The sequence below is a fragment of the Candoia aspera genome, chromosome 10, assembly GCF_035149785.1.
Source record: "Candoia aspera isolate rCanAsp1 chromosome 10, rCanAsp1.hap2, whole genome shotgun sequence".
In the NCBI taxonomy this organism is placed as follows: Eukaryota; Metazoa; Chordata; class Lepidosauria; order Squamata; family Boidae; genus Candoia; species Candoia aspera.
In genome coordinates this window covers 19,242,246-19,268,056 of record NC_086162.1, presented here as the reverse complement: position 1 = coordinate 19,268,056, position 25,811 = coordinate 19,242,246, and the positions used below count along the sequence as shown (strand labels likewise).

General features: G+C 40.9%; 1 protein-coding gene and 1 long non-coding RNA gene across 2 annotated transcripts in view; both read left to right on the top strand.

Annotated features, from left to right (window-relative positions):
• Positions 1 to 9,856: 9,856 nt before the first annotated feature.
• The window catches only part of LOC134503512 (uncharacterized), a 142,207-nt gene continuing 126,252 nt past the window's right edge, over positions 9,857 to 25,811 (top strand). Inside the window, exons 1-2 of the mRNA XM_063312312.1 lie at positions 9,857 to 9,987; positions 10,825 to 10,875. Of these exons, the coding sequence (XP_063168382.1) occupies positions 9,904 to 9,987; positions 10,825 to 10,875 (135 nt within the window). The 5' untranslated portion in view covers positions 9,857 to 9,903. The remainder of the gene's footprint in view (positions 9,988 to 10,824; positions 10,876 to 25,811) is intronic.
• On the top strand, positions 13,005 to 13,491 carry LOC134503558 (uncharacterized). The gene is made up of 2 exons (XR_010068556.1): positions 13,005 to 13,039; positions 13,275 to 13,491. It is a non-coding gene; the product is annotated as an uncharacterized LOC134503558 (long non-coding RNA).

Below are 25,811 nucleotides of genomic sequence, written 5' to 3'. Positions count from 1 at the left end.
TTATGCTTGGTTCATAGATTTTCAGAACTCCAGATTTTAAAACAGTAACCCTCCCCACTGATACCTCCTATCCGTCAGCTGGACCCAACCGACAAAAACTTAGAGGAAAGTGTAACTTCCCAACTTCCCAATTCAGTGTAGTTCCAAGAAGGGAAATTTACAGCTGTAGGCTTAGACCTACAACAAGACCGAAGAATTAAAGCAGTGTATTCCTTGAAGATATCTGAGTATTTTCTCTCATGTCTGATATTGACGCTGATTTGGACTCTGTTATACAAACGAACTTGTGAGATAGTAATGCACGATCACCCCACCTATTTAGAGGGAAGCTGCTAATTCATGGCTCAGAGTTAACGCCAGATGTTATTTCAATTTAAAAAAAGGCTGTCAACAACCTAGCCCTCCCTGATCAATCTACTGCACAGTCATTGTCATCCCTAGAATTGGATGAAGCTGCTAATCATGAAATCGTGAGAAGGGGTCGCCAAACACTCAGGAGCTGCTTATAGATGATCCAGAACAGAGGAAACCTTCGACCTCAAGAGCTGCATTACCAAGAAGGAAGCAGGCTAGTGTATCCCAAACAGAGGACACCGTACTAGGGAGGTCCCTAAGAGGGCCAGAATCCTCCTTTTGCATCTCCTATAAGCAGGGTTCACCTCAGAGCCATATATAGAGGACTGACATGAGGTCCACCAGAACAAAGCTACTGTCATGAGTGAGGATGGCGAGCAGGGGGCTCCCATCCAGGCTGTAAAGCGCATGCGTAGTACTGGGGAATTAGGTAGCCATTCAAAGAGACACAGATCGGGACCGCCTTAGCCTTTGGGGTTTATCTGTCTGGGTTTTTCCCACGCTTCTTCAGTTTGTTAGGATTTCCTGTCATGTAGCAGTAATAAAACACTAGAGACCTACTCCTTGTCTCAGCGTGGTTCCTGGCTGTTAGGACAGCTACCCTAATTAGTTGGAACATGGCCAGTTGGTTGTCAAAATGTAGTGATAATAACTTCGTAAGTTTTATAACTATATTTGATATCATCTCGTGGCAAGAAACCTGGCTTCCAACTGATTTGGCACTAAATGGAAACACAGCTTACTCCCTAAATGCTGTAGCTGGGGAAGGTAGAAGTAGATCTAAAGGTGGCTTAGGTATAATGATAAACACCAGCCTGAATGTAACAGCTAATGAACTCCTGCCACTTAATAGTATGCCTTGTCAGTAAGGATTTAATCAGGACCCTGTACTTTAATAACAGTCAACACATACCTTCCACCCCTGAGAAGAAAATATGAGATCAGGAGCTTAAGGAAGGAACTGGAATCCTGACGATGAAACCCTGTATGCACAGTACCATCTCCACCAACCCAGTTCAGAGTGTGATTTCCTTTCGTGTACAAGGCAATCAACTGACCGTGAAGATACTAAAGCGGTGGATAGCTTCTGCCTCTTAGGATCATCCATTAACAGTATTATCCATAAACAAGCATTCAAAAAAGACACCACAGCCTAGCATGTGGTATGGTAGTGGTGAAGGCCTTGGAAAAGATACTTGGATGCTGTGATAGGTCTATGCCCACAAAGATCAGAACAGTGCAGGCAATGTGATACTCTATGGAAGCAAAAACTGGACTTTGAAGAATCACGATAGAGAGTCTTGACACTTTTGATGCTTGGCGTTGGAGGAAACCTCTGAGAATACCATGGACAGCCAAGAAAACAAACATATGGGTCTTCAAACAAATCAACCCAGAGTTCTCACTTGAGGTATAAATGATCAGGCTCAAATCATCATACATCAGAAACACCATGTGAAGTCCTAGCTCTAATGCTGGGGATGGTGAAAGGAAAGAGAAATGGAAGACAACCAGCAGTGTGTGAGATGGAATCAGTACAGCGGCAATGAGTGCACCGTTGGTGTTGGAAGTCCTGGCAAATCCAGCATGCCTCATTAACATGTGAATTAAGTTGCCTCACAATGCAGCTCTGAGGAAGCTGTTTGTTGCCACTCCCACTTCCTCTTTCTCTCTTTCCCCCTTCTCCACCCAGGGAGAGGCAGCATGGATGCTGCTCTCTTCATCAGGGCCATGTGCTTGGGCCTTGATGAGGGATTCTGCCCCTTTCTTTCACACACCTCTTGGCAGCTGTAGGGCTGAGAGTTTAGGGCAAACTATGTAATTAGAAGGAAAAGAAGAACAAAGGAACTTTATCTTTTCCACCAAGATGGATGTTACAGAACAACAAAGAATAAAGTCAGTAAGCTTCTTTTTACTTCTTAACCTAATATGTCTAAGTGTGTGATTCTTTATTCTCGGGAGGGCTGAGTGTGTAAGAACCATAACCTGTGTTTCTCTGGCATGCTCATTGAAGCTATCTAAGATAATTTCCTTTTTCTGTGCCAGCTTCTAAGCTGTGTTATAAGCTCTGCTCCATTTCAGTGGTTCTAGCAGGCCACTGAATTGGCTTCAGTTGGAAGACCTGAACAACCAAGTTAAAGAGATATTATACTGGAAAAAGCCTATTTATATGGTTGCTAAGAGTTGACACTGACTTGATGGCACTTAATCAATCAACTGATCAGTCAATCAGAGCTCTCAATCTGGCTTTTAAAGCAGTCCAGGTAATCTTCCTTTTGTGCTGAGAATTCTCCAAAGTGGTCCCTGTCACGTGAACTGGAGACTGTATCATGTAAAGGATGATCATCTCCACACCTACATCCTCATCCTCACATCTATTATACATATTGCAGCTCAGCTATTTAAAAAGAGCCCTTAAAAGTTGGCAAAATATTTTCCCCCTCACTCTGGGAAAGAAAAGAAATCAAAGGAACTAAGATAGGATGATCAGAAGATGGGAGAAAGCCACAAAAAAGGTTTTAAACCACAAATAGCCTCTCAGAAACTCTCCAGTTGGTTCATCATCAGATAAATTAGAGCATGCCATTTCATTAATATTTTCTTGCAAATCATGTTTATTATAAGAAGAACGATGGTAGAAGAAGAAAAGTCTCATCATTTTCTGAACAAAATGTCTCCTGATAAAAATTTTGGCTCAGTTCTGATGGGGCATTAAGAAAGAATCCACGTTTTGGCACTAGGTCCTTTCATGTGATGAATTAATCCTTCTGACCTTTCTCAACTGATAAGGTAATTTGAAGGCATCATCAACTGCTCCTTTCAGTTTGGGCAGCGTGGCTTGTGCTGATACATCAATAAAAAAACATCCTTAAGCCACCCGTTCCTACTCATAGGAACCTCATTCCTACCCGTTCTTTCCCCTGATATCAGGGGAAAGAAACCTCGAACTGAGAAAATGAAGCTCTCTTTCATGGGTGCCACTTTGTTGATTTCTGTGCTCTGGACAGATGTCCAGGTGAGATGAATCCTGCATTTTAGGAAACGTAACTTGCGGGATGGTGGAGAAACTCCCTTTGGCTCAAATCCTCTGGGTTAATCCCAGACTAAATTGGTCACTCTCGGGTCCTACTGAAACCTTAGACATTTCAAATAGGGCTGTGTAAAGCTTCACTAAAGTCCAGTTTAAACCCTATTCAACTGCATCTCGAAATGGAATCATCTTTCTGAATTAAATTGGGCAATCCCATTGGATGCCAGAATTTTTCAAAGCAATTTCAAGTATTCAGTTAGACTGATTAGAATCAATGATTCTATTCTGACTGGAAACTTTTTTGCACACTCTTAATAACAAACTTGAATTTTGTTGCTTGTAAACAAAAACTAACTGGGGCCACACATTGTGTTAAAGTGTGCTTGGCTTGGTTTCAGCTTTGGAGGGATGGCTTCACACACACACACGCACAATATGATACACACAAACACACATGAAATATGATATGATAAAAAGATTAACAACTAACAATTGACAATTCATCTTCAGTTGCCTTTTCCCAAATTAAGGGATCACAAGCTTCAACTTCTAGGCTTTTTCACTTTTTATGGGGAAGTTGAGAGAAAGAAAAGTATATTTATCTCTTCCCTCTCTGTCTTTGTGCACATAGTGTTTGTGTGTAGTATGGTCCTGGTATTTGAAATCTGGTGACTATACTTTACTAGTTTTAGAAATTTTCCCTTTTTCCTCTGATTGCTCTGGAATCTCAGATGTATCCCATTACAAAGGAGAAAGTTCGACAAACTTTCTTTGGGAGTAGAAGAAACTAAACCCAGGGCCCCAATCTTTCCTGGACAATTCTCACATCCATGTGTGATGTTATTTTACCTTTTGCTTCTTCCTTTATTGCTCGGCTATGTTCCCAAAGATGTTGGGCACATTGCAATATGCCAAGCAGTAGAATACAAAAAGAGAGCCAAGCTTGGCTCCTCCAGACCAATTAAGATATCCCAAGGTTCTCCAACGTTGAGCCCCCAGGTCCGATGTCCAAATATCAGTGCCCTGATCAAGAAAGAGAATGGATGTTGGATGCCAAGAAAGAAAGGTGGATGGGCTTCCCATTTAATGTAATGGTCAGGCATGTGACAGTGTGTTGGCATAGGATTCAAAAAGAAATGGGAAAACTGTGGTCACGTGAGGACCCTGCCCCCTGTTTTGCAGACCAGAACACCCAAGAATTGGCAGCACCCTTTTTAGCCACATTCTCTTAAAGCACAAATTTACCCTAAGAAATCTCTCCAGATTTTCATCCGAAGGAAACAAAGTGCTGGAAATGTTATCAAAATGTAACGTTACATTACCATGTGTATTACTGGACATACCCCCTCCTGCATAAAGGCATAAATAAACAAACAAATACATTTTTTGAAAATGTAAAAACAATGGCACACCCCTAGATTTGAACTTTTTTTTTGTGGGGGAGGACTTGTTTGTAGCTTCTAAATACTATAGATTTTAACTTTTAAAGACAGTAGCTTCCAGGCATAGATGCACAAGAGCCTCAGTGTCTAACATTTTCCATTTCTGATCCAAAAGCAGGTGTGATAACTTTTTGTTATTATTTTTATAGGGTAGATATTTATAATCAATGGTAATATATTTTCCTTTATATTTCTTATTTCTTTTGCCTCTTAGCTTGAAGGGTGTGAGCTGATAATGAATATAATCATATACATCTCTTGTTTGAAGAACGTTCCACTGGCTAGATTCACACAACGTGATTAGCTTGGTCAGGTAGAGACCAAGCATCTTCATCTGCGTGATGTGAAATGCTTTGTTGGTTTAACCTTGGCTGGTTATCTTTCTTCATTGTGCAGCTTAGCATGTTGTGTGAACCCAGTTCAGTTGCCTGCTTCATTGTTCAACGTATTGTGCAAACCAGAAAAGGTGTTAATGCGAATAATCAAGTCAAACATGTTGTCCAAACCCAGCCAATGTGGACACTGGATACAGAACTGTAGCATAAACATGTGAAGCAGAGCATGACAGGAACAGCACAAGAGACAGGAGAAAGGTAAACCAGAGCTCAAAGCTGTCTAGATGGTAGCCACAGCAGATGTACAAAGAGGTCAGGCTTTGACCACAGCTGCCATCCTGACATTTTTGATCCCCCCTGCAGATCCCCCTGCAAGTATCCATTTTTTTAAGCCACCCACTTAAAAGAAACAGAACGTAGAAATAATAAAGGATCATCACCACTTGAAAATCCTTCTGTAGGAAGTCGCATGGAGAGCAGTGAACCCCTTTCCAGCTATTGGGTGATGTCATATGGGGGCCAGGATGCCTGCATCTTTCCCCAGATCATGCAAAATCTCATCCAGGAGGACCCAAACGTGCACCTATTTGGGAAAATTCAGCAATGTGGGTTGTTTCATCGGGTGGGTTGCCTGCAGGTGGGAATTGCCAGGCCCATGCATCTGGATTTTGAGGGGAGAATGGCAGGAGGGGTAAATTGCAGGGGAAATTAGAGGGCTGTAGAAGGGGTGAAAATTCCCCTTCCCCACAGGCTGCATGGGGTGTAAATTGTTTTTCTTTCTTTGGAAGAAGCAGCTTTGGGGATTTCAATGCACGTACCAGGATGTTTTAAGTAGCTGCTTAATCTGAAAGCAGCAAAGCAACCGGGATTGACTAAAATAAAGTAAATTGGATTGGATTGGAGCTTCTTTTGAATAATCTGTGTCTTTTCTCTCATAGTGTAATGGGTTCAAAGACACGTCAGTAAGTACAAACAGATGTTTTCTTTTCTTGATTCAGTGATTCAGGCTGTAGAGGTGAATAATGGGCTAGATGTCATCCTCTGTGCAACTGATACAGTGAATTAGATTAATGGAGTAAAGGTGCAACATTCATGAGATCAGAGTCCAGATTTTACCTGCTTTTCAATTCAATGCAGGACTTCCCTGCAAGGTAGAAGATGTTAATGTTTGGGGATGTAGTAGAACAATGAGTTTGCCCTGAGTTTTTAAGCAGAAGGAGAGAATAACAAAAGCGTCTGGCTAGTGTTGTATTACTGAGTAAAATCAAAATCTAACTAAACTCTACAATATCAAGAACTGTTCAAATGCTCCTCTAACATTTGTGTATGATATAACAGGATGAAAGGTATATAGTCCTGTATATAGGAAGCCAATTTCATGGTTAATGTTAAAGCAAGAAAAACATCAACAATATCTCCTGTGCACCTTAAATCCTAATGGGACAGTCCAGAAAAAAATCCCATTTATTCCATAACTGGGAAGGGAATTACAAGATGACATTTTATCCTAAAGATGATAATTTGTATGTTTGAAAGATGTCTGATTTATCTGCTTAAATCAAAGAATGCAGAATCTTTCATTGTAAAAGGATTTGCCCAGACCCTGCACAGTCCTCTTTCAAAAATATGGTACAATAGTTGAAATGATCAGATGCATCCAATCATTTTCCTTCATGGCAGGCAAAACACACAGTTAAAATCTAATGTGAAGAGCTATTTTTTTTTCCCAGGTTTGGGGTTTCTGTTCCTGATTGACATCAGTGAACAAAAAAAAAAAAAAAACACATAGAAGAGGAATTCCGTCTTCATAAGAAGCAATTAGAACAAATTGGGCAGTTAGATACCTCAAGTAAACACTCCTCCCCCTCCCACAATTCTTAAAACCCTCTTCAGAGAATGGTAGCTTCATTAGGTGCAGGGCCCATATGCAACTTGAAAAGGTTCCATTTCAGTTTCTTCAGGCATTTCTACGGGAGAATCCATCTGGACCTCTAATTATTGTTGCAATAAAAACATTCTGCAATTTATCTATTATAAAATAAACTGTAAGTTGATGCATTTGGATCAAAGAGATCAGAGGGTGTGATTTATGTTCTGAGAAGGAAGAAGATGGACACTGTATGACATGTGGATTGTGCCCTCTGCCACCATTCTAGCTGCATGCTATGCATTGTTAATGTGCCATTCATTACTCAGTGAGGGAACATTGCCCTCAAAGAATAAACCCCTTGTCGGTGCATTAATGAAGCCTAGCTCCAGTTCTCTCAAAGAACTCCCTTAGCAGTTTTGTATAAATGCTAAAAAACCACGGAAGCCAATAAGCATTCAATAGGTTGATACATCCAGCTCAGGATTTCATTGAGCGATTGCTCTGCATGATTCACAATTTTTTTAAGGAGGTTCCACTGATACATCTCTGGTGTTTTCCCATCAGGTCCTCCATCTTTTCTCCTATGTATAAAATAACATTAAAAAAGTGTATGGCACGCTTTTTGTTTCAGGATTGTTACTTAAATTGCAATTAATTAAAGTAATTGAGGGGTCTTCTAGATGACTAGGATATCTCTCTTCTGTTGTCAGATAGAAACTAAATGTAGTTAAATAACGTGTTGTAGCATATGAAGCCCAGTGACGTTTCTTTGTAGTAACATTAAGCATGTAGTGAATCTGCTTTTGTGCAACTTTCCTATTATTGCTATGTAGTACTGTCTTTGTTTTAGTCTGGCTTAGTTTAATGATGCTGGACTTTGTCTATTATAGTTTTCATTCATTAACTCATTCATTTATTCCTTCATTCTGGCACTGTTGATGGCCACAGAGTCGCAGGCAGGAGAGACATTAGTCTAGTACAGAGATAGTACTGAGCTATAATGCAGCTGGTGTGAAATGTGACAGCCACACTTCTTGGCTTTGTATAAATGAATAAATAATGAATAAAATTATTCACATACACACACATACTGTATATATACACATACATACTATATATATATATATATATATATATATATATATATATATGCATACTGTATATATACTGTGTGTATGTGTGTGTGTGTAGATACACACACACACACACACAGACTGTATATAATGAATAAAAACCACAATGATTTAAAAAAAACAATGAGGTATTGAGCTCTGAGCTAAGCAGGGTTGGGCCTGGTTAAAATCTGGATGGGTGACAATCAGGAAATGTCAAGGATGCATGCTAGACAGCAGAGCAAATAAAATGCAAAGTAATTCTTGATGTTTTCCTTCTTTATTTCAGAAAGCCTGGAATCAAAACCAGGTAAGCTTCATGGGAAAATATGAATTTATTCTCATTGTCTGTGTGGTTAGATGGACACTGAAGGACTTTTTAGTGAAAACTAGCAATTAACACCAAAACTAATGAACGCTGAAGCCACACAGCAGCTTTTTATTTCAGGAAGGAAAAAAGGCACACGGTTCCAGGAACACCCAACCTGGCTGGACTGCTAAGGGAGACTTAAGAGTAGCTCTTCAGCGATGTCCTTGGGCAGGATGGTAGACGTTGCAATGCCCTTTCTCTCCCTCTCTTTCCCCCACCTCTCTGGACCTGCTGCTTGCTGACAAGCTTCTCTGGAATGATGAACAGGAAAGGCAGAGAGTGGGCACCAAGCCTTAGCCTTCTGCCTCCTAGAAGAGCTGCTTTGCTTCAGCAAAAGTGAGAAGCTCACCAAGACCCATCCTGCAGGGCATGATCGAAGGATGAAGGATCCCACTGCCTCCAATCAGGAGTTTGACACAGGAATTAGGCCTAAGATGCAGAAATGCAGTCACTCACTTGTAGCCAAGAGAGAATGACAGGCCCGAAGTCACCCAGAAAGTTTTCATTGCCAAAAGTGGACTGGACGTGGGTCTTCCTGGCCTACTCCAACACCTTGGGTAACTGAATGCAGTTTTTATTGCCCTACGAAGATCCTAGATATGGAAGTTACATTCATTTAGACAATCCAGCTCCCCTCTTCCCTTATCTTGTAATTTTGACCATTTTCTTTGACTTCTTCATTGGACCACAGCAACGGTTCTCCGTAGGATCTAGAACCACAGTCACACTGGATCCTGGATCTTGTTTAGCCAAACCCAGCTAATCACCCACAAGAGCCTTTCCAGTCAGTGCAGGGAGGTTGGAAGGGTCTGCTTGCTGGAGGGTGGTTGGGGAAGGCTGGAGATGCAGATCTGTCTCCCTGGACAGCCCCCAAATCCAAACACCTGCAGAGGACTAAATTTCCCAACTTTTTCTATGCACTCAGCTGCCTGCAACGAAATGAATTCAAGTCCATCAGGATTAGCGCTGTGATAAACCTGTCACTCTTTAAGGTTACACTTAGGGGGTTGTTGTTTACAGGAGCCCAGGTGGAATCATCTGGGGATAATCTCAACTCTTTGCTGTGGAAGTCAGTTGTACCCTGTAGATATTTGGGATGCCAATTCTAGGTAGCTCCAGCATGTGATGGTGGTGGGAATGGTAATCCAGCACAGCTGGAGGGGAGTAAGATAGGAGTCCTTGGCACCGAGGAAAACTCACATCACTGCCTCTGCAGGACAGCCTCTAGAAGGAGATACATCCATGGGCTTCAGTATGGTTGGTGGGTTTCTTTTAATGAGGATTGTGGGAAAGAAGTGAGATCAGTGACTGAATCTTTTGGGGTTTTTTTATTCTGATTGTGTCATTCTGCAGCAAGATAAACCTAATCCAACCACACCTAGGCCACTGATGTCTCCTCCTGCTGATTCCTTTGGGCCTCCCACCACTACTAAGCCTGGATTAGTTGCCCCTTACCCTGCCTACAGTGGCACAGTGAGTATGAAATTGTGCCAAGACCTCCTGAAAGGCTATTCATTTGAAGGTGGGAGAAGCTGGTTCTGCTGGCCTTAAAATTAAGCACATTCTTTCCTTATATTCTTGTGGGACAGAGATAACAAGACTTGAAGCTTCAAGGGCTGTATAGTTTTTCCACAAGAAATAATGTGTAGCATTATATCTTTATTAATATAAATATAAATATCCTCACAAATTTGGTCTGAGAACTCAAGGCTGCTTACATGTGGGTCTCCCCAAATTTTATCCCCATAACATCATAAGGTAGGTTGGCCTGAGATAGAATGGTTGGCCCAAAATCACTCAGTAAGCACTGGAGTGAACTTGGAAATTAGAACTGTTGCTCCCTTCTTCAACAAGTGTCTCTCCAGTTCAAGTCACACACCTTGACCACTGCCTGGATTTGATTGGATTTTAATCTTTCCTGGTATCTTCTTTTTAACAGCAAGACAAGACTAATTCCCAGTACTGGGGAAAATCTGTTGATTCCCAGATGTCAGTTGACAAAGGAACGGTAATGTGGAAACATTTTACATCACTTCAGCAATGCTCTGGTGATCCTATGGAGAAGCCGTAGGACACTAGTGAGCTTTGTTACATGTCTCTCCATCACATTACAGACTTCTTTCTTGCTACCACTTTACAAGAAGCCATTTAGAGCAAAGGTTTAGTTGCTGTTGTTCACACATGTTACTCTGCAAAATATCTTGATGCTTACTTAATGCATGCACAGACCCAAGAACTTGGCTTCTGTGAGGTTTAATTTTTAAAATAATCTGAAGGAACATGCACAGGATCTATTTGCTTATTTATTAGTTGGCTGGTTCCCCTGATCGCTACAATGGCCCTCCTCGTCCCAGCAGCCCGGTGAGTTCCATTAAAGTAGATTTTCTTCTTCCCTTGAATCTTTCTTTTGACAGCAAGTCAAGACTAATTCCTGGTACTGGGGAAGATCTGTTGATTTCAAGATGTCAGCCTCGAGGGTCAGTCTCGCATAAGTAGGGGATAAATCCAGTATCTTAATAAGTCAATACATAAAGATATCTCAACCACTGCCCTACTATGATACCCTGGTGTGATTTTTATAGTCTGGTGAGCTAAAGAAGCTTCTTGAGTCATCCAACCCTAGCTTTCCCTAAATTAATGGTAACGTGGACAGATTTTACATCACTTCAACCATACCTTGGTGATTCTATGGAGAAGCCGTACGACATTAGTGGGGAAATGCCCTTTGTTACATGTTTCTCCATCACATTATAGACTTCTTTCTTTGTCCCACTTCTCAAGAAGCCATTTAGAGCAAAGGTATACTTGCTGTTGTTCACACATGATTTTGTAAAATCAGTTGAAGCTTAATTCATGTGCAGACTCAAGAAGTTGCTTCCACGATGCTTAATTTTTAAAATAATCTGAAGAGACATTCACAGGCTCTATTTCCTTCTTTATTAGTTTGCTGGTCTCCCTGATCGTTACTTTGATTCTGCTCCTGACAACACACAGGTGAGTTACATAAGATTGGATTTTCTTCTTCCTTGGTATCTTCCTTTTGGTAGTAAATCAAGAATAATTCCTGGCACTTGGGAAAATCTGTTGATTCCAAGATATCAGTTGAACTCCTGATGACTGCCTTGAGGGTTAGTCTTTCAGAAGAAGAGCATGCATGATATATCGTAATAAGTCAATACAGACAGCACAGACACCTCAACCACTGTGCTACTTTGGTACCCTGGTGTCATTTTTAAAGTCTGGTGAGTTAAGGCATCTTCCTGAGTCATCCAGTCCTAGCTTTGCCAAAGGAACAGTAGTGGACACATTTTACATCATTTCAAAAGGGTGTAACGGTTGCCTATTCCAATAAAAGGAGTCTCACTAGTAATTACTAGAGAAAACTGACTTATTGAGTGAATAGTATGCAAAGTATGAAGAAAGCTGAGAATGAGCAAAAGCGCGACAAATACAAACTTAAAAAGCCTTGCTCCCATTGCGAACCCTCCCCTCAGGCTAGCATAGCAACCACCCACCCCAGATGCTAGCAACCGTTAGAACCGGCCTGAGAAAGTAACCTTGAACAGCAGAGATAACCCAAACATACATTCCAGAAGATCACAAGTCAGCACAAAGGAAATTTACCAGCGTGGCCAGGCAGGCACGCAACCGCAGACATGACATGTGAAACGTTACGAGGAACCATAAACATCGGAACGGGAACATGACAATGCATGCGGGAACCTCACTCCTGGAATATTTAATGACAGATCAATGAAGGTAGAGCTCCAAAGACCTGATTTGGTGATCCTATGGAGGAGCTTTACATACTGTTTTGGAAATGACCGTTTCTACATGTCTCTGTCACATTACAGACTTCTTGCTTTCACCCACTTACCTTTGTTTAGAGCAAAGGCTTACTTGCTGTTGTTCACCCATTTTCTTTTTTTGAAAATCTGTTGAAGCTTAATTGATGTGGAAACTCAAGAGGTTGTTTCCATTTAACTTTTAAAGTAATATGAAGAGACATTCACAGAATCTATTTACTTCTTTATTAGGTTGATGCTGGGTTCCCTGGTAATTACTATGGTTCTGCTTCTGACAACAGCTAGGTGAGTTCCATAATATTGTTTTTTCTTCTTCCCTAGTATCTTACTCTTTACAGGAAATCAAGATTAATTCCTGGTCCTGGGGATAATCTGTTGATTCCAAAATGTCATTTAAGCTCCTGATGACTGCCTTGAGTACCAGTCTTTCAGAAGCAGGACATAAATGAATTATCTCAATGTCAATATATAGCAAGCATTCCTAACAGAGATGTGTGCACCCATAGTTTAATAGTGCTGTAAAAAATTAGAATATTCTAATAGTGGCAATTATCCACCCTCTCCACGCCATCCATTGTATCAGTTAATACATAAACTTTTCCAGTATTGCCCACAAGAGCATCAATACTCCACTTGTTCATAGTTGTTGAATTGTTCATCTGCTTTTTATTTTTCCAGGCAATGTAAATCAAAGCATCTGAATGGGAAAATGGACTCTGGTGGGTATGGAAGATACGTGTTGCTTTAGGAGAGATTTATGTTGTACAGATTTCTCCCAGGCCTTTAAGACAACTTGCTTTCACATACGTAGACTATTTTGCACTATTGACACTGACAGTAAAAGAACGATGCAGGCAAAAATTGTGAAATATTAGCTACGTTAATATAAGGGTATGTAAGAGTCAGTCCTTTTCATGCCAAATATTTCACTTTCACTCATTTTGTTTTTTCTAGATCCACCAACTGCATTTGCTGAGAATAAAATCCAGAGTCGCCTCCCGCCCTTTCTCTTTCCACTTTCATAATTTCGTCCTAATCAAGGATCAAAGGGGAACTGCAACTTTCTTCTCAGAAGGGCTCCCGCAATTGTACTTCTTTCTGTTGATTTGGGGGCACTTTCTCTTAATCGTGAACACGGGTTACTCTACAAGAATAAACAGAGCTATATCACGGAGTGTTGTCTTCATCACTGTGCTCTGAAAATTATTTATTTATTTTCCCCCCCTTATTATAGTGGGGTTCACATCATGTTAATTGTTTGTTGATTCTGAGAAATGAACACTTGATCACAAGCCCTACAACCATATTTATCCCAGTTTTCTGTTACCCTTCTTTAGGCCACAGTCAATGGACCTCATATGTCCACCCATCAGACAAATTCCTGTGCTTCTCTGTCCTCACTGCCATCCCCACCCCCAAAATGGTGCTGTGGAAAATTGGTGTGAAAATGGTGTTACTGATGCCTCTTTTTTTTTTTAATAAATGAAGTCTCTTATAGGCTTATTTGTTATTTTGAGCAACGTCCCCAACCTAACCCTCAAAACCCTTAAGAAGTTATAAACCATTAATCCCTTTACTGGTCTTGCTTCATTGCTTCCATGCCTCCTTTGATCTTAGAGGTGAATAATTACATTCTTATGCTATATTCAGAGGACAGTTGCTTAGTCGTGATTCATACAGAAAGAAAAATCTATTTGTGTTACTGGCAGTGGGAGATAGGGAATACATTGAGTTTAATATTCTCTCCTTTCATTTAATAACTGGGTAATTTAGCTTAGCAATCTGATTCTGGTTTTCCATGTATTGATTTAGAAAATGTATAGGGCTGCCCATCTTAAATAAATAACTCTGGGCACCTAACCACCAATACACAAAATGAAAGCAATAATACACAACCCATATAAACAAAACATACAAATGATGATTATAGAGTAATCGTAATACAATCACCAAACTAGTGCATAACTAACTCAGAGCACAAGAGACACATGTGAGGCTCCATTAACAACCTGGCCTACCGCCTGGGGAAGGAGTGAGATCTTCGTGGCCTATCAGAAGCCTCAAGGGGGTGGCTCTTCCATTAGGCAGTGTCAGCCCTTCAAGGTAGACCAGGCTAGGGATCCAATGACATGTAGACCTTACTACTTTTATTGGAACAGCTATAGATAGTAACAGAATCTTGCAAGTCTGAATGTGCTTCCCCTTCCTTCCTTTAACTTCATGTGAACTAGGGAGAGTCTTGTCTGAGATGTTTTCTCATGTATCTTTTATCTGACCATTGTCTTCCTCCTTCCTCCTGTCTCTCAAGGCCATTCCCTCTGCCCTCTGCACGCTGGCACCACTGGGTTGTTCTGTCAATTTGGAGGAACAAATGTAGCCTCCTCCACATGGGTGCTTATAAGCATTGCGATAAGCATTTAGATCACACTCCACAGAAGTCAAATAATGTAATTGCTACTTGATCACCAATCATTTGATTTGTTCATAAAGAGAAGTATGGCATAGGGCTATACATCTAGTCTGCAATGATTCAGATGTCCATTACATGACAGCAAAGGTTTACCTATATTTATTTGCTTCCATCTAGTGGTCATTTAGTTGTATACATCTTAGACATAGCCTAAGGCGTGCTTTTCAGTTTGACAGCCCTACCCAAATTCATTTTGAAGCCCGGAAATGTAATAGACTGAGCCAAGGATATTCTGCCTGGAAATATAAGCTCCACCTGGATTCTCATAAGCACCTTTTGGACCACACTGGAAAAAGAATGTTGGGATTTAGTAAGCCATTGTATGCATTTTGCCTGACTTCTGTTCAAGGAAAATAAGGTTCAAGGGCAACAAAATCAGTTTTATATTTTTTTAACGTGGCAATGAATGATAGGTTATTCAATGTCAAAGGTAAACTATGGGATTACTGTTTATTTTTATTCTTCTCTTGCAAAACATCCATTTAGTGATTTGATTTAGGACAATTTATTTGAATCTCTGAATCAAGTAAATTTTATAAAATCAGAAAGTCAGACTGTACTATTGAATTAAATGAGACACCTTCAAGTTTCTTTAGATTATCCAAACACTTCTGCCTGTCTGTGCAGAAATAGTGATTTTTCCAAAACATTCAGAAATTTCAAAGGGATTCAGTCTGGGCATCCAAACTGAATTGGATCATATATACCTTGACACAGAAGATTTTAGAGATCAATAGTCAATTGAAGCCAGAACTTTTCCTTTTAGGATTAATGGATAAAAAGTTTGAAAAAAGCCATGTAAAATTATTTCTATATATGATTACTGTGGCAAGATTTATTTATTTATTTATTTATTTATTTATTTATTTATTTTCTATCCTGCCTTTATTATTTTTATAAATAACTCAAGGCAGTGAACATACCTAATACTCCTTCCTCCTCCTATTTTCCCCACAACAACAGCCCTGTGAGGTGGGCTGGGCTGAGAAAGAAGGACTGGCCCAAGGTCACCCAGCTGGCTTCCATGCCTAAGGTGGGACTAGAATTATCATACCACGCCTGATTGGCTCTTGGGCTGAGAGAGAGGGACTGGCCAAGGTCACCCAGCCAGCTTTCGTGCCCAAGGTGGGAAAACCTGAGGGGTTACTTGTTGAGGTTTTCCTACTAACGATTAAGACTGCTATTATACCTAATCATTTGGCCAGGTGAAGAGGTTGTATTTGATTGACTCCTTTCACGTGCTTCATGCAAATCGCCTGGGGGGAGGAGGACCTGCCCGGACTTGTTTCTTACTTCCTCTTTTTTTTTTTTCTGCCGGCAATGTAGCCAAGCAAGGCTTGCTCCAAAGGGGAGCTAAGTCCTTTAAATATGTTTTGCTTTTGTTTTGCTTTCTGTAAATAAATTATTTTTATAGAAATGCTTGGTGTGTGACTTTTTTGACCTCTCCTGGGCTAAAGGCTTTCCCAGCATCTGCTAACATTACTGCCCGTCCAGGCAGGGATGAGGGAAAAGCCATGCCCAGTGGTTGTCTGAAATGGACTAAGCTCACAGATGCAGCTGGTAGCTTGATTTGGTCTGAAATGGGTACTTACAATTATGCTATATTAAAATCTTAAGAAAAAAAACTAAAGCCTTCTCACCTGACTTACCAGTGGTTTTGCTTTTGTTTCATTTTCTAAGTGTGTCTGTGCACGCACACGTGGTTTGTCTGTTTGTGTGTCTGAACCGTTTGTTGTGTTCTCTCAGGAAGATGCTCTGGGCTACCAGAGATGCCCATTGGCCCCCAAGGTCCTGCTTCCACAGTTTGCTCCCCTGATGGAGAATCAGCCAAGGACAGCTGCTTGAGGAGCATTAAGGGATATTAAGGTCACTACTAGAACCCTTTATTTGTAAGAAAGAAAGAAAAAACTATTGTAGGAGATGAGTGGAGCACATGTAAGGACAACTGCCAGGCTTGCAACTACCCTTGATTTCTATCACTGTGTATGCCTTGTTTGTCAGAAAGTTGATGCTTGGTAACTGTATGTAGATGGGAAGTTTGAGAAAGTGCCATGCTCTAGAAGGCACCAGAAAGGTAGTCCGGATAGGACATAGGAAGGAAGCAAGAGGAAAGTTTGTGCTTTATATGGTCAGTAATAAGAAGGTTTAAGAAATGTGATTCAGACAGCTTGAAGTCGGCATGTGTTGTTTGTCTGGATCTGATTGTTGCACTTGGCTCTGGATTTTTCCTTGGTAATGCACCCCATCTTTGTTCTTTGTTTGACCCTACCTGTTAATGCTTCAGATATGCAGATGGAAGGTTGTGAATGGTCTTTTGTCTACCAAGTCCCAGTTTATCTGATGAGCGACACCTAACGACTTCAACAGCTACTAACAACTTCAACCTCACAGTGCTTAAATGTGACATACAGTTGAGCTGTTCTGAGTTAGACTTTTTTTTTACTTCCTCGTTAAACTTACAAAAGGATGCCAGAGAAAGCAGTAGGTATGCATGCTTGAACAATAAATTGAACTAAGCTAGCAAAAAAGGAAAAGGCACCACCAAGTATAGCAACAGGCAATAAATCTGAATAATCTTTAACCAATGTTCCCAAAACAGCTATCTTCTACTGCAGCTGCTGGATCATGGTTATTATATTTAAACTTACAAATGCGGATGTGTTTAAACACAATATTGTTGCTGAAAATAGCAGCATCTCAGTTCTTGCATCACCTTTCCACCTCTGAACCCTTTGTTAAGTGAACTGTCCTTTCTTTCTTAAATGCCAATGTCTGCTAGCACTTAAAGCTACTCAAAAGCTTTCTTTATCTTCTCGTTTCTGAGTCACTTGCTGCTTTTTTTAGGACCTCCATGCTTTTCCCTTAATTTTCTCTTCTTTTGCAAGTTTATGGACTTTGACTTTTCTCATCTCTTCAGGGTCATCTGCTAAGAATGCCTCTTTAGCAGAGGCCTCCTGGATAGAAACTTTCCTTCTTTCCCCATCCATCTATTCTACAGTTTGCCCCTTTCTTCACAAACTTGGCTATAAGGAGAGAACAGGGGGGATGGAAGCGTATATTTCATTTCAGGATAAGCAGACCAAGATTCCACCACAACATCCTGATGGGCAGACCAAAATTTCTGCATTCCCACCCCATGGCTTCCCAGATGATGCAGCACTCCACGAACTGGCTACTTGACCCCAGACCAGCCTTGCAGCTACCTCAAGTCTAAGACCAGATCCATGTCAAGACTTCAAATAGAAAAACATCTTCCAGTCAAAATGGGAAAGAGCTCTGCAAATCTTACCAAAAGGCTTCAGGTGCTAAGGGAAAGCTGATGTCCCCTCGTGCACACTCCCACCCACACGCTGGTAAGAATCAAAGAAGGAAGCATTAGAGGCTGAATTATAAGTGAGATCAGGGTTTCTCTCTCTCTCTCCCTCTCTCTCTCTCTCTCTCTCTCTCTGCCACATTTGGTTTCCTTTTCCTTTCCCATTGAAGGCAAGAGCTCCCATTTTTTTTTATTGTAATCAGTGTCCCAAGTGTTCAAGCTGCCTTAGTCAAACAATCACAACACCAAGAAAGGAGTCTTTAATTGTTATGGAGACGTTCCTGTTTCCCCAGCCAGGGTGTTAGACTGGGCAAGTGCTTGGTGCTCATTCACTGGGATGGCACACAAGCCCAAGAGGGAACACACTGGAAGCTGGGAGGAAAGGAAGGGCGTGGGTTCTCCTTTTGCCTCACCTGGCACTTTAGCGCAGGCATGTGGCAACATCCTCCTGAAGACAATATAAATGCTTCTGACAGCTGGGCCAGGGCTCTAAGTCAGATTGCCTCCCATAAAATGACCTGGAATTTTATATGAGGAGCCCAACCTGCAATATGACCATCATAACTTTGCGTCCAGTACTTTAGGACAAGCAGCACGTGATGCAGCTCCAAAGCAATTGGCTCCCGACACGTAGAAATGCTAGCACTAGACAAATAGTTTCCAGAAGCGGTTAGTTCTACAGCAGATTCTTGTAGCCAAAGGTGGTGTTTGTAGAGTAACCAGGACAGAACGCTGTCCCTTTGCACCTGAGAGCCGAAAGAAGAGATCCATTCTGCACCTACAAGACCCCAAAGCTGCAAGAAGCCATGGACTGATCCCTTTGACGTCTATGGGAGATCATGCTGATTGCTGGAATCACCTGAAGCATCACTTCAGTGGGACTCTGAGGCATGGACCTAATCTTTTAATCACTCTTTTGAGCCAAAGTGTGGACTGGAAAACGCAAGTCAAGGACCATCTCTTCTAACCTCTCCCCAAAAGGAGAGACCTTTCAACGCCAGACCTGCCTCAACCAACTGCTCATCATGCTTGACCACTTCAAGATCTGGACTTGTGCTTCTGGTGTAACTTGACCTTGCACCAAGAGGACGAACGAGACCTGCACTCACCTAACTTAGGAGAGGGGGGACACTTGTTTCGCTTTCCTATCTCTCTTCCCTACACAGGCACCTCCCACGACTGTGGAGACAGAACACCCTGACCCAGACTGTGCCCCCGGAGGAAGCCCAGCATCCCTTTGAACTTGGTGAAGTCTACAGGGCTGGACCACAGTGCCACGCTGCTGCACCCCCTGGCTACCACAGATCAAGCTTGCAGAGGATCCAGAGGCTGACCAGTTGAGCTTGGAAAGGCTTTCTAGGACTCTGGACTATCTGGGACTTTGAAATTAGCAAATTGGGCTTTCTAACTGATTGCTTTAGAAAAAGAAAATATGTGGTAATACACAGATTTGTGCCTGGATGAGGGGGAGGGACCAGCTGGGGATATAAAAACCATGTCTCTGGGAATTGTACACCTTGCAAAAATAGAAATATTTGTCTGCTGTCTTGCCCAATGTTTACTCCCTTACTTAGAATATTTTAGGAAATGTTTATCTGTCCCCAAACAAGGATCAGCCCCCTCCCTTTCCCCGAACAGGTATTCTCATGATGATGCAAATTGACAAAAGGCACAACTTTGATTCATACAATGATCTACACCTTTGGTTCACTATCTGGTTGTGCAGAAAAGGGGGGGGATCTTTTTTTTTTCTTTTGCACAAGAGGAGGGATTGTTGGAAGGGTTCAAGCAACCCCCCCCTTCTCTTCCAAACTGCCATTTTCGAACCACGTCTTCCCCCAGTAGATGCTTCCTGCCAAAAACACTTCCCCAAACTGGGTAAGAAGATGGAAACTTCAGCACAAAAGACTAAGATTAAAAATAGAAGTGAAATAACTTAAACATAAAGGATCACAATAGAATAATAGGAGAATACCAACATGAACCATAAAGGAACCTCCTGATAACCTGATCAAATTCCCTGCAAGCCGATCACCTAAGCGTGACCTGGCTAAGACAAAGCATTGTCTTTCATGCTCTTTTCACTAACAATAAGACCCAAGTCCCTATATAAAGGGCTGGTGGGGAAATAACAGGTGTGGCTACCTCCAACAGCTGACTTCTCTGTATTTCGTGCTCTCGGACAATAAAGCAATCACTTCTGTTCAAGCAACTGCCTGCATACCTTCATTTTTGGCTTGGAATGGACCCTGGTAAGATTTCCTTCCAGCAGGTTTCTAAGGGGGCCTAAACACTTATAAATATTGCAAGCCAGCAGATATATAAAATGACGATCTGTCCTTAATCTGGTCCTTCAGGTCTTCTAACAGTGTCCCCATCACCACTGTAACTGAGTCCATCCACCTGGCTGCTGGTCATTCTCTTTTTATCTTTCTTTCCATTTTTCCCAGCACTGAGGCCTTCCCCAGAGAGCTTGGTCTTCGCATCGTGTGTCTGAAGTAAGATAATTTAGCCTGGTCATTTGTGCCTTGAGTGAGAACTCTGGGTTAGGGATAGGGTTTGATGATCAATTGCTTTATTTTCTTGGGTGCCTTGAGCCATACTCTCCTTTATCCTACAGGGAGCCCATCAAATCCTGACTTTCATGCATCCTATTCTGGAAAAAATCCCTGGTAGACAGCATGACTTCTGTTTGTCACTTCTCTTATCTGACCACTGTGCAGATTTATTCATTCCTGAACTGCCCAGCCTTGTGCTTCTATGTGCACCATCCATCTCTCTTGCATCTGAAAAATTGAACTCTTTTCTTCCTAGCTGAAGATTTTTTTTTCACTTTCATCTCTTTTATCTGTATCCAATTGCTTGACCTATGGCCATGATAAAGGTCTGATTTGATTTGGATTTGATCTGATATGTACATAATAGTGTCATCACAAAAGTACCATGATCTCTGTCCATGAATGAGATGTTGTGAAGCAAGTCCATAATCGTGGCATTTGCACAATTGCATTATCATACACCTGCCATTGCTTTGATGTCATCATGATTTGTGATGGATGTTGCTGGACATCTTATCTTAAATAAATGAACATTTGCAACCAAAACAGAAAGAAGTGGGAAAACAAGCAAAAGAATCTCCAGGCATAAGCCATAACCACAGTGTTATTTTTGTTTTACTTCTAACAACATTGGTATATTAATATCAGGCATCAATGCCAGATCTGTTCTACTGAGAGTGACACAATATGGATAGATACCATACCCACAAATGACCTTGAATGTAATTTCCCAGGTCACATCATTCCATGGTATGAAATCAGTTAGTTTCAGAGAATCAGACACTGCTTTGGCTTTTCTAAAAATGGGGCATAATTGTTGGTTTCAGACAGAATTAGTCCGCACTAAAATATTTCAGGCGAACAGATACAAAAAGCATACTGTATTGACACAGAATTTTTTGCAGATTCCATAGTATAAAGAAAAGAGTTGCAAACTTTACGTGTTATATTATGTAGTATTGAAAGTAGTACATAGTATAATGAGCTAAGTTATACATACATTAATTATACTAATAATAACAGTACAGAATAATAGAGTGCTCAGTGTTTCTTTTTAAACTATCTTCTCCATCAGGAGGAGTACATATTGATGCCACCTTGTTCATACTCAATCAAGCTATTAAAAAAACTGTTAGAAAATCAGCTATACCAAGCCCCCCACCTCACCCACCCCACCCTGCTATCTTTATTAAGGCTATTTGGCAACATTCCCGAAAGCAGATTGACACTGACAGATCATTCTCTTTCTTCCAGACATGGACGATAAATTGTCTAGCAGCCACTTACAAAAATAAAATGCATTCTTTATGCAGCACTTTTCATTTCTTCCTCAAATGCTGATAATGAGTCTAATCTAGAGTCTAGCACAACATTCTGATTATTTCCCCAGTTTCGAGAAAAACTTTTCCCCCAAACTTTTGAATTTTCTCACAGAACCATCACCTGTGTAAATATATTCCAATTCTCTCTTGCTATTGGGCTCAGCTCCCTAGTGCTATGTAGCAATTTCAATGAATCTTCCCCAATTTTAGCTGATACAATTTCAGCTGAGCCAGTTTGGTCTAGTGGTTAAGGCAACGGGCTAGAGACCAGGAGACTGAGAGTTCTGGTCCCGCCTTAGGCATGGAAGCCGGCCGGGTGATCTTGGGCCAGTCACTCCCTCTCAGCCCAGCCCACCTCACAGGGTTGTTGTTATGGGGAAAATAGGAGGAGGAAGGAGTATTAGGTATGTTTCCCGCCTTGAGTTATTTGTAAAAATAATAAAGGCGAGATTAAATAAATAAATAAAATAATACTGATTTAAAGGGCAGGGGAGTGCCTATGCAAAAGTCCAAAAATTACTACAAAAGTTGATTTTGTTATGTTACATTATGTTACGTTACATTTGGTGAATTACCACAATGAAAGCTGCAGGTGTTGTAAAACTGCCTAGCAAGCTAATCTGAGTTAGTTTTAATCTTGATTAGTTAGGAGGTTTTGGGGGGTTGCATGTTGTGTGAACTTAGACTGCTGGATTAGTTTATGATTCCATATGTTGGGTAAACACAGCAACCGTTTTCCCCTTCCCACCAGTTGCCTCTGCATATCAGAACAATGAACTAAAAGTCATATTACACAAACTGGTCTGGGGACACCATTTTCTTTGATAATGACAACAGATATTTTCCTGTGATGTCTGGTCAACAAAGCCTAATCTTCAGAAGCTAATATCTCTTGTTGATATCCATTAACTGGATCAGTGGTTGTTTTTGTTTATGGAAAAAAGGATCCGAAATACGTCAAGAGCAGGAAGTTGGATCAAAGGACTAATATCAGTTTGAATTAATAGAGTGTCAGTTCTTACTGGCTGTGACAAGGGGTTTTATTGATGGATTAAGATCCTGAAAATATTGTTAGATAACTCTTGGCCACTTGACCTGGCCAGTTATATAAGAGATGTTTCTTCATCCTTTTGGCTGTGCTATCTGCTTATATTATGATCCATACAAGTGGACAGAGCTAGGTATGTCAAGTCAAATGAGGACAAAACTCTTTCATCTCACCTCCATAATACTTTTAGATGTTACTGTGGCCAAAACTAGAAACCTACCTGGGTTGCTTGTGTATTGATCAAAGGTAGACCCCAAGGCTAAAGAAGAGTCAATTTTTATTATAGCAATGGTGGTTTTAACTTGGGGAAGGAGTGCAGGAACCTACCTGAATTCCCCAAAGAACAAAAGATAGTATATAAATGTAATAAAGGACCATTTTAAAAAATGGTGATAGAGTCAATAAATCAATGAAATGAAAATCAAATGAGCTGTTAGTCAACTGTCAGGTGGGCCAGCTCCTAAAAGGAATGATCATCACCTATTTTATTTATTTTACATTTGTATACCACCCTGGCCACTAGGATTATGGCTGGTGTGCAATCATCAGATACTAAAAAAGAGTTCAAAGAATATAATATAAAATAATCATTAACATAGGAAATGATGGTTGCCCAATAATCATATTATAGGCTGAAGGCCCATTGGAGTAGAAGAGTCTTCAGACGTTTCTAAACCAAAGGAAAGTCAGGGCCAGTTGTACTTCTGGAGGTAGGGTTTCCAGATTGTGAAGGCTATTATCGAAATAATAGCCAGGCATCATGTCCCCACCCCAGGGATCTCTTGTCAGGTTGGTATTCTCAACAGGCCTTCTCTTGGTGACTAGATTGGATAGGCGGAATCAAGTTTTTATATCTTGGTATATAACCTGTTATATAATCACAGAGTTTATATATAGTTATGGTTCCTTTTTTTTACCTCAGATCTGTTATTTTTTGAAATTGTCCTCTTTTTTCCTTCATTCCTTAATTTGCATCCACAGCAACTACAATCATGCCCCTTAGTTACAACAAATATGGTGACAATCGGATGATTACTTTGCATGTTCCGCAATACGTTGGACTCGTATTCATTTGGGATCATGTGGGAAAGAAATAGCAGCCACACAGAAAATATTGGAAGATATGCTGTAAGCAGCCTTCTTTTTGCTAGACAAGTGAGCAAAAAACATCCCTCTGAAAGAGAAATATGCCTTTGGAGACATTTTTGTTCAGCTCTTGTCATCTTGTAGGGCAAAAAGAGTGTACACCCAAGCTGGTTGTGTTCACACAATATCATGAATCTGATGACTGAATGGACCCATTTCTGGATTGGTGCAATATATTGCATGATAAGCTAACCAAATAAGTAAGGTTTCCATAGCACACTATGTCATAAAAAATCTAACTTAGATTAAAACTAAAAAGGTGTCTGACTGCTGCTTTTTGGTTTGCAACTCTCAGCAAACTATCTGCCCTGCATAGTAATAATGGCCTGTTGTCTTCCTTTTGGCAGATCTTGCTTGCAGGGAACAGAACTACTGTAGACCATCAAAGGAAAAGGCCATCTTCTCCTTGATGCACCTCCCACTTTACATTTCAGATATTTTCATATGTTTGCAAGTATCCAGCTCTGACTTGAAACCAGGCACCTACATTTTTTGGTGCAAATATGGCCAAAGTCTGTTTTCAGTTGTATCAAGCAAGCACACCCAATTCAGCAACACTGAGGCAGAAGAGGAATTTAATTACCTGAGTTAATTGTGGTTTATATTTTTACATTTTGTTAGTTCAGATTTGTTTTTAGGTATATTCAAACAAAACTGAAATAATATTTTTGATGTATTTTAAGGCAGCAATATCTAAGCATCAACCTTCCTTACTTTTGTAATTGTAGGCCTAATAATAATAATAATAATATAATGACCTTAAGACCATTATTCTAAATGTCTGCATGACCAGCTTCCCCTTGATTGTATAGAATAGTAGAAGAGTCATTCATGCCCAAACATGGAAAAGGTCAAACCAAGCCACTTTGGCCCTTTGTTTAAGATGAATAATGCCTTTTAATCTTCGAATCCTAGCTAGCCCCTGGCTTTTTGGCATCAACAATCCCTTCCTAGCCAACAGTCCTAAGATAAGTTCACTTTTCCTTATTGACAAAATTGACTGAACTCCTTAACAAAGGAGGACTTACATTTGGTCAATCAACCTTGACATCTCCAGCCTGATGACTGCTATAAATACAGATGCTAGCAGTTGTCCTCACATCGGTGACTTTACTCTTGAAATACTGAGAAGCCAAGCCAAGATGCATCTCCAGGCTGTAGCTTCTGTTCTTCTCATCTTTCTCCTTTGCCCAAAGGAAAATGTTTTGGTAAGGCTGTTCTGTCTTTTAATGAACACTTCTGATATTTTCCCTGAATGTTTAGCAAGATGTTTAGTGAGATACAGGAATGCAGTTGCATGTTTTACTGTGAGATAACATTCTCTTTTGGGTGAGTTAGTGCTGATCTATACCACCTGCTTGTGTAGCATAATGACGGGCCACCTACTATTTTGAGAGGGCAGGACACCCTTTGCCTGCTGGGAAAATGACCTCCACCCAGGCTTTCTTGCTGTGCATCAAGAGTAATGTTTTTCTCCCTCTGCTGGTACAACTAGGGCCTCTGAGTCCACCTACTTTGCTTTATTCTATCTGCCTCCATTCCAATCAGCTGGGTGTATGTGCTGATCGGTATGAGGCCCCCGCTAGTGCCCCCACTTCCTGCCTTCAGTGACCATGTCCTTCTGGGCTGCTGCC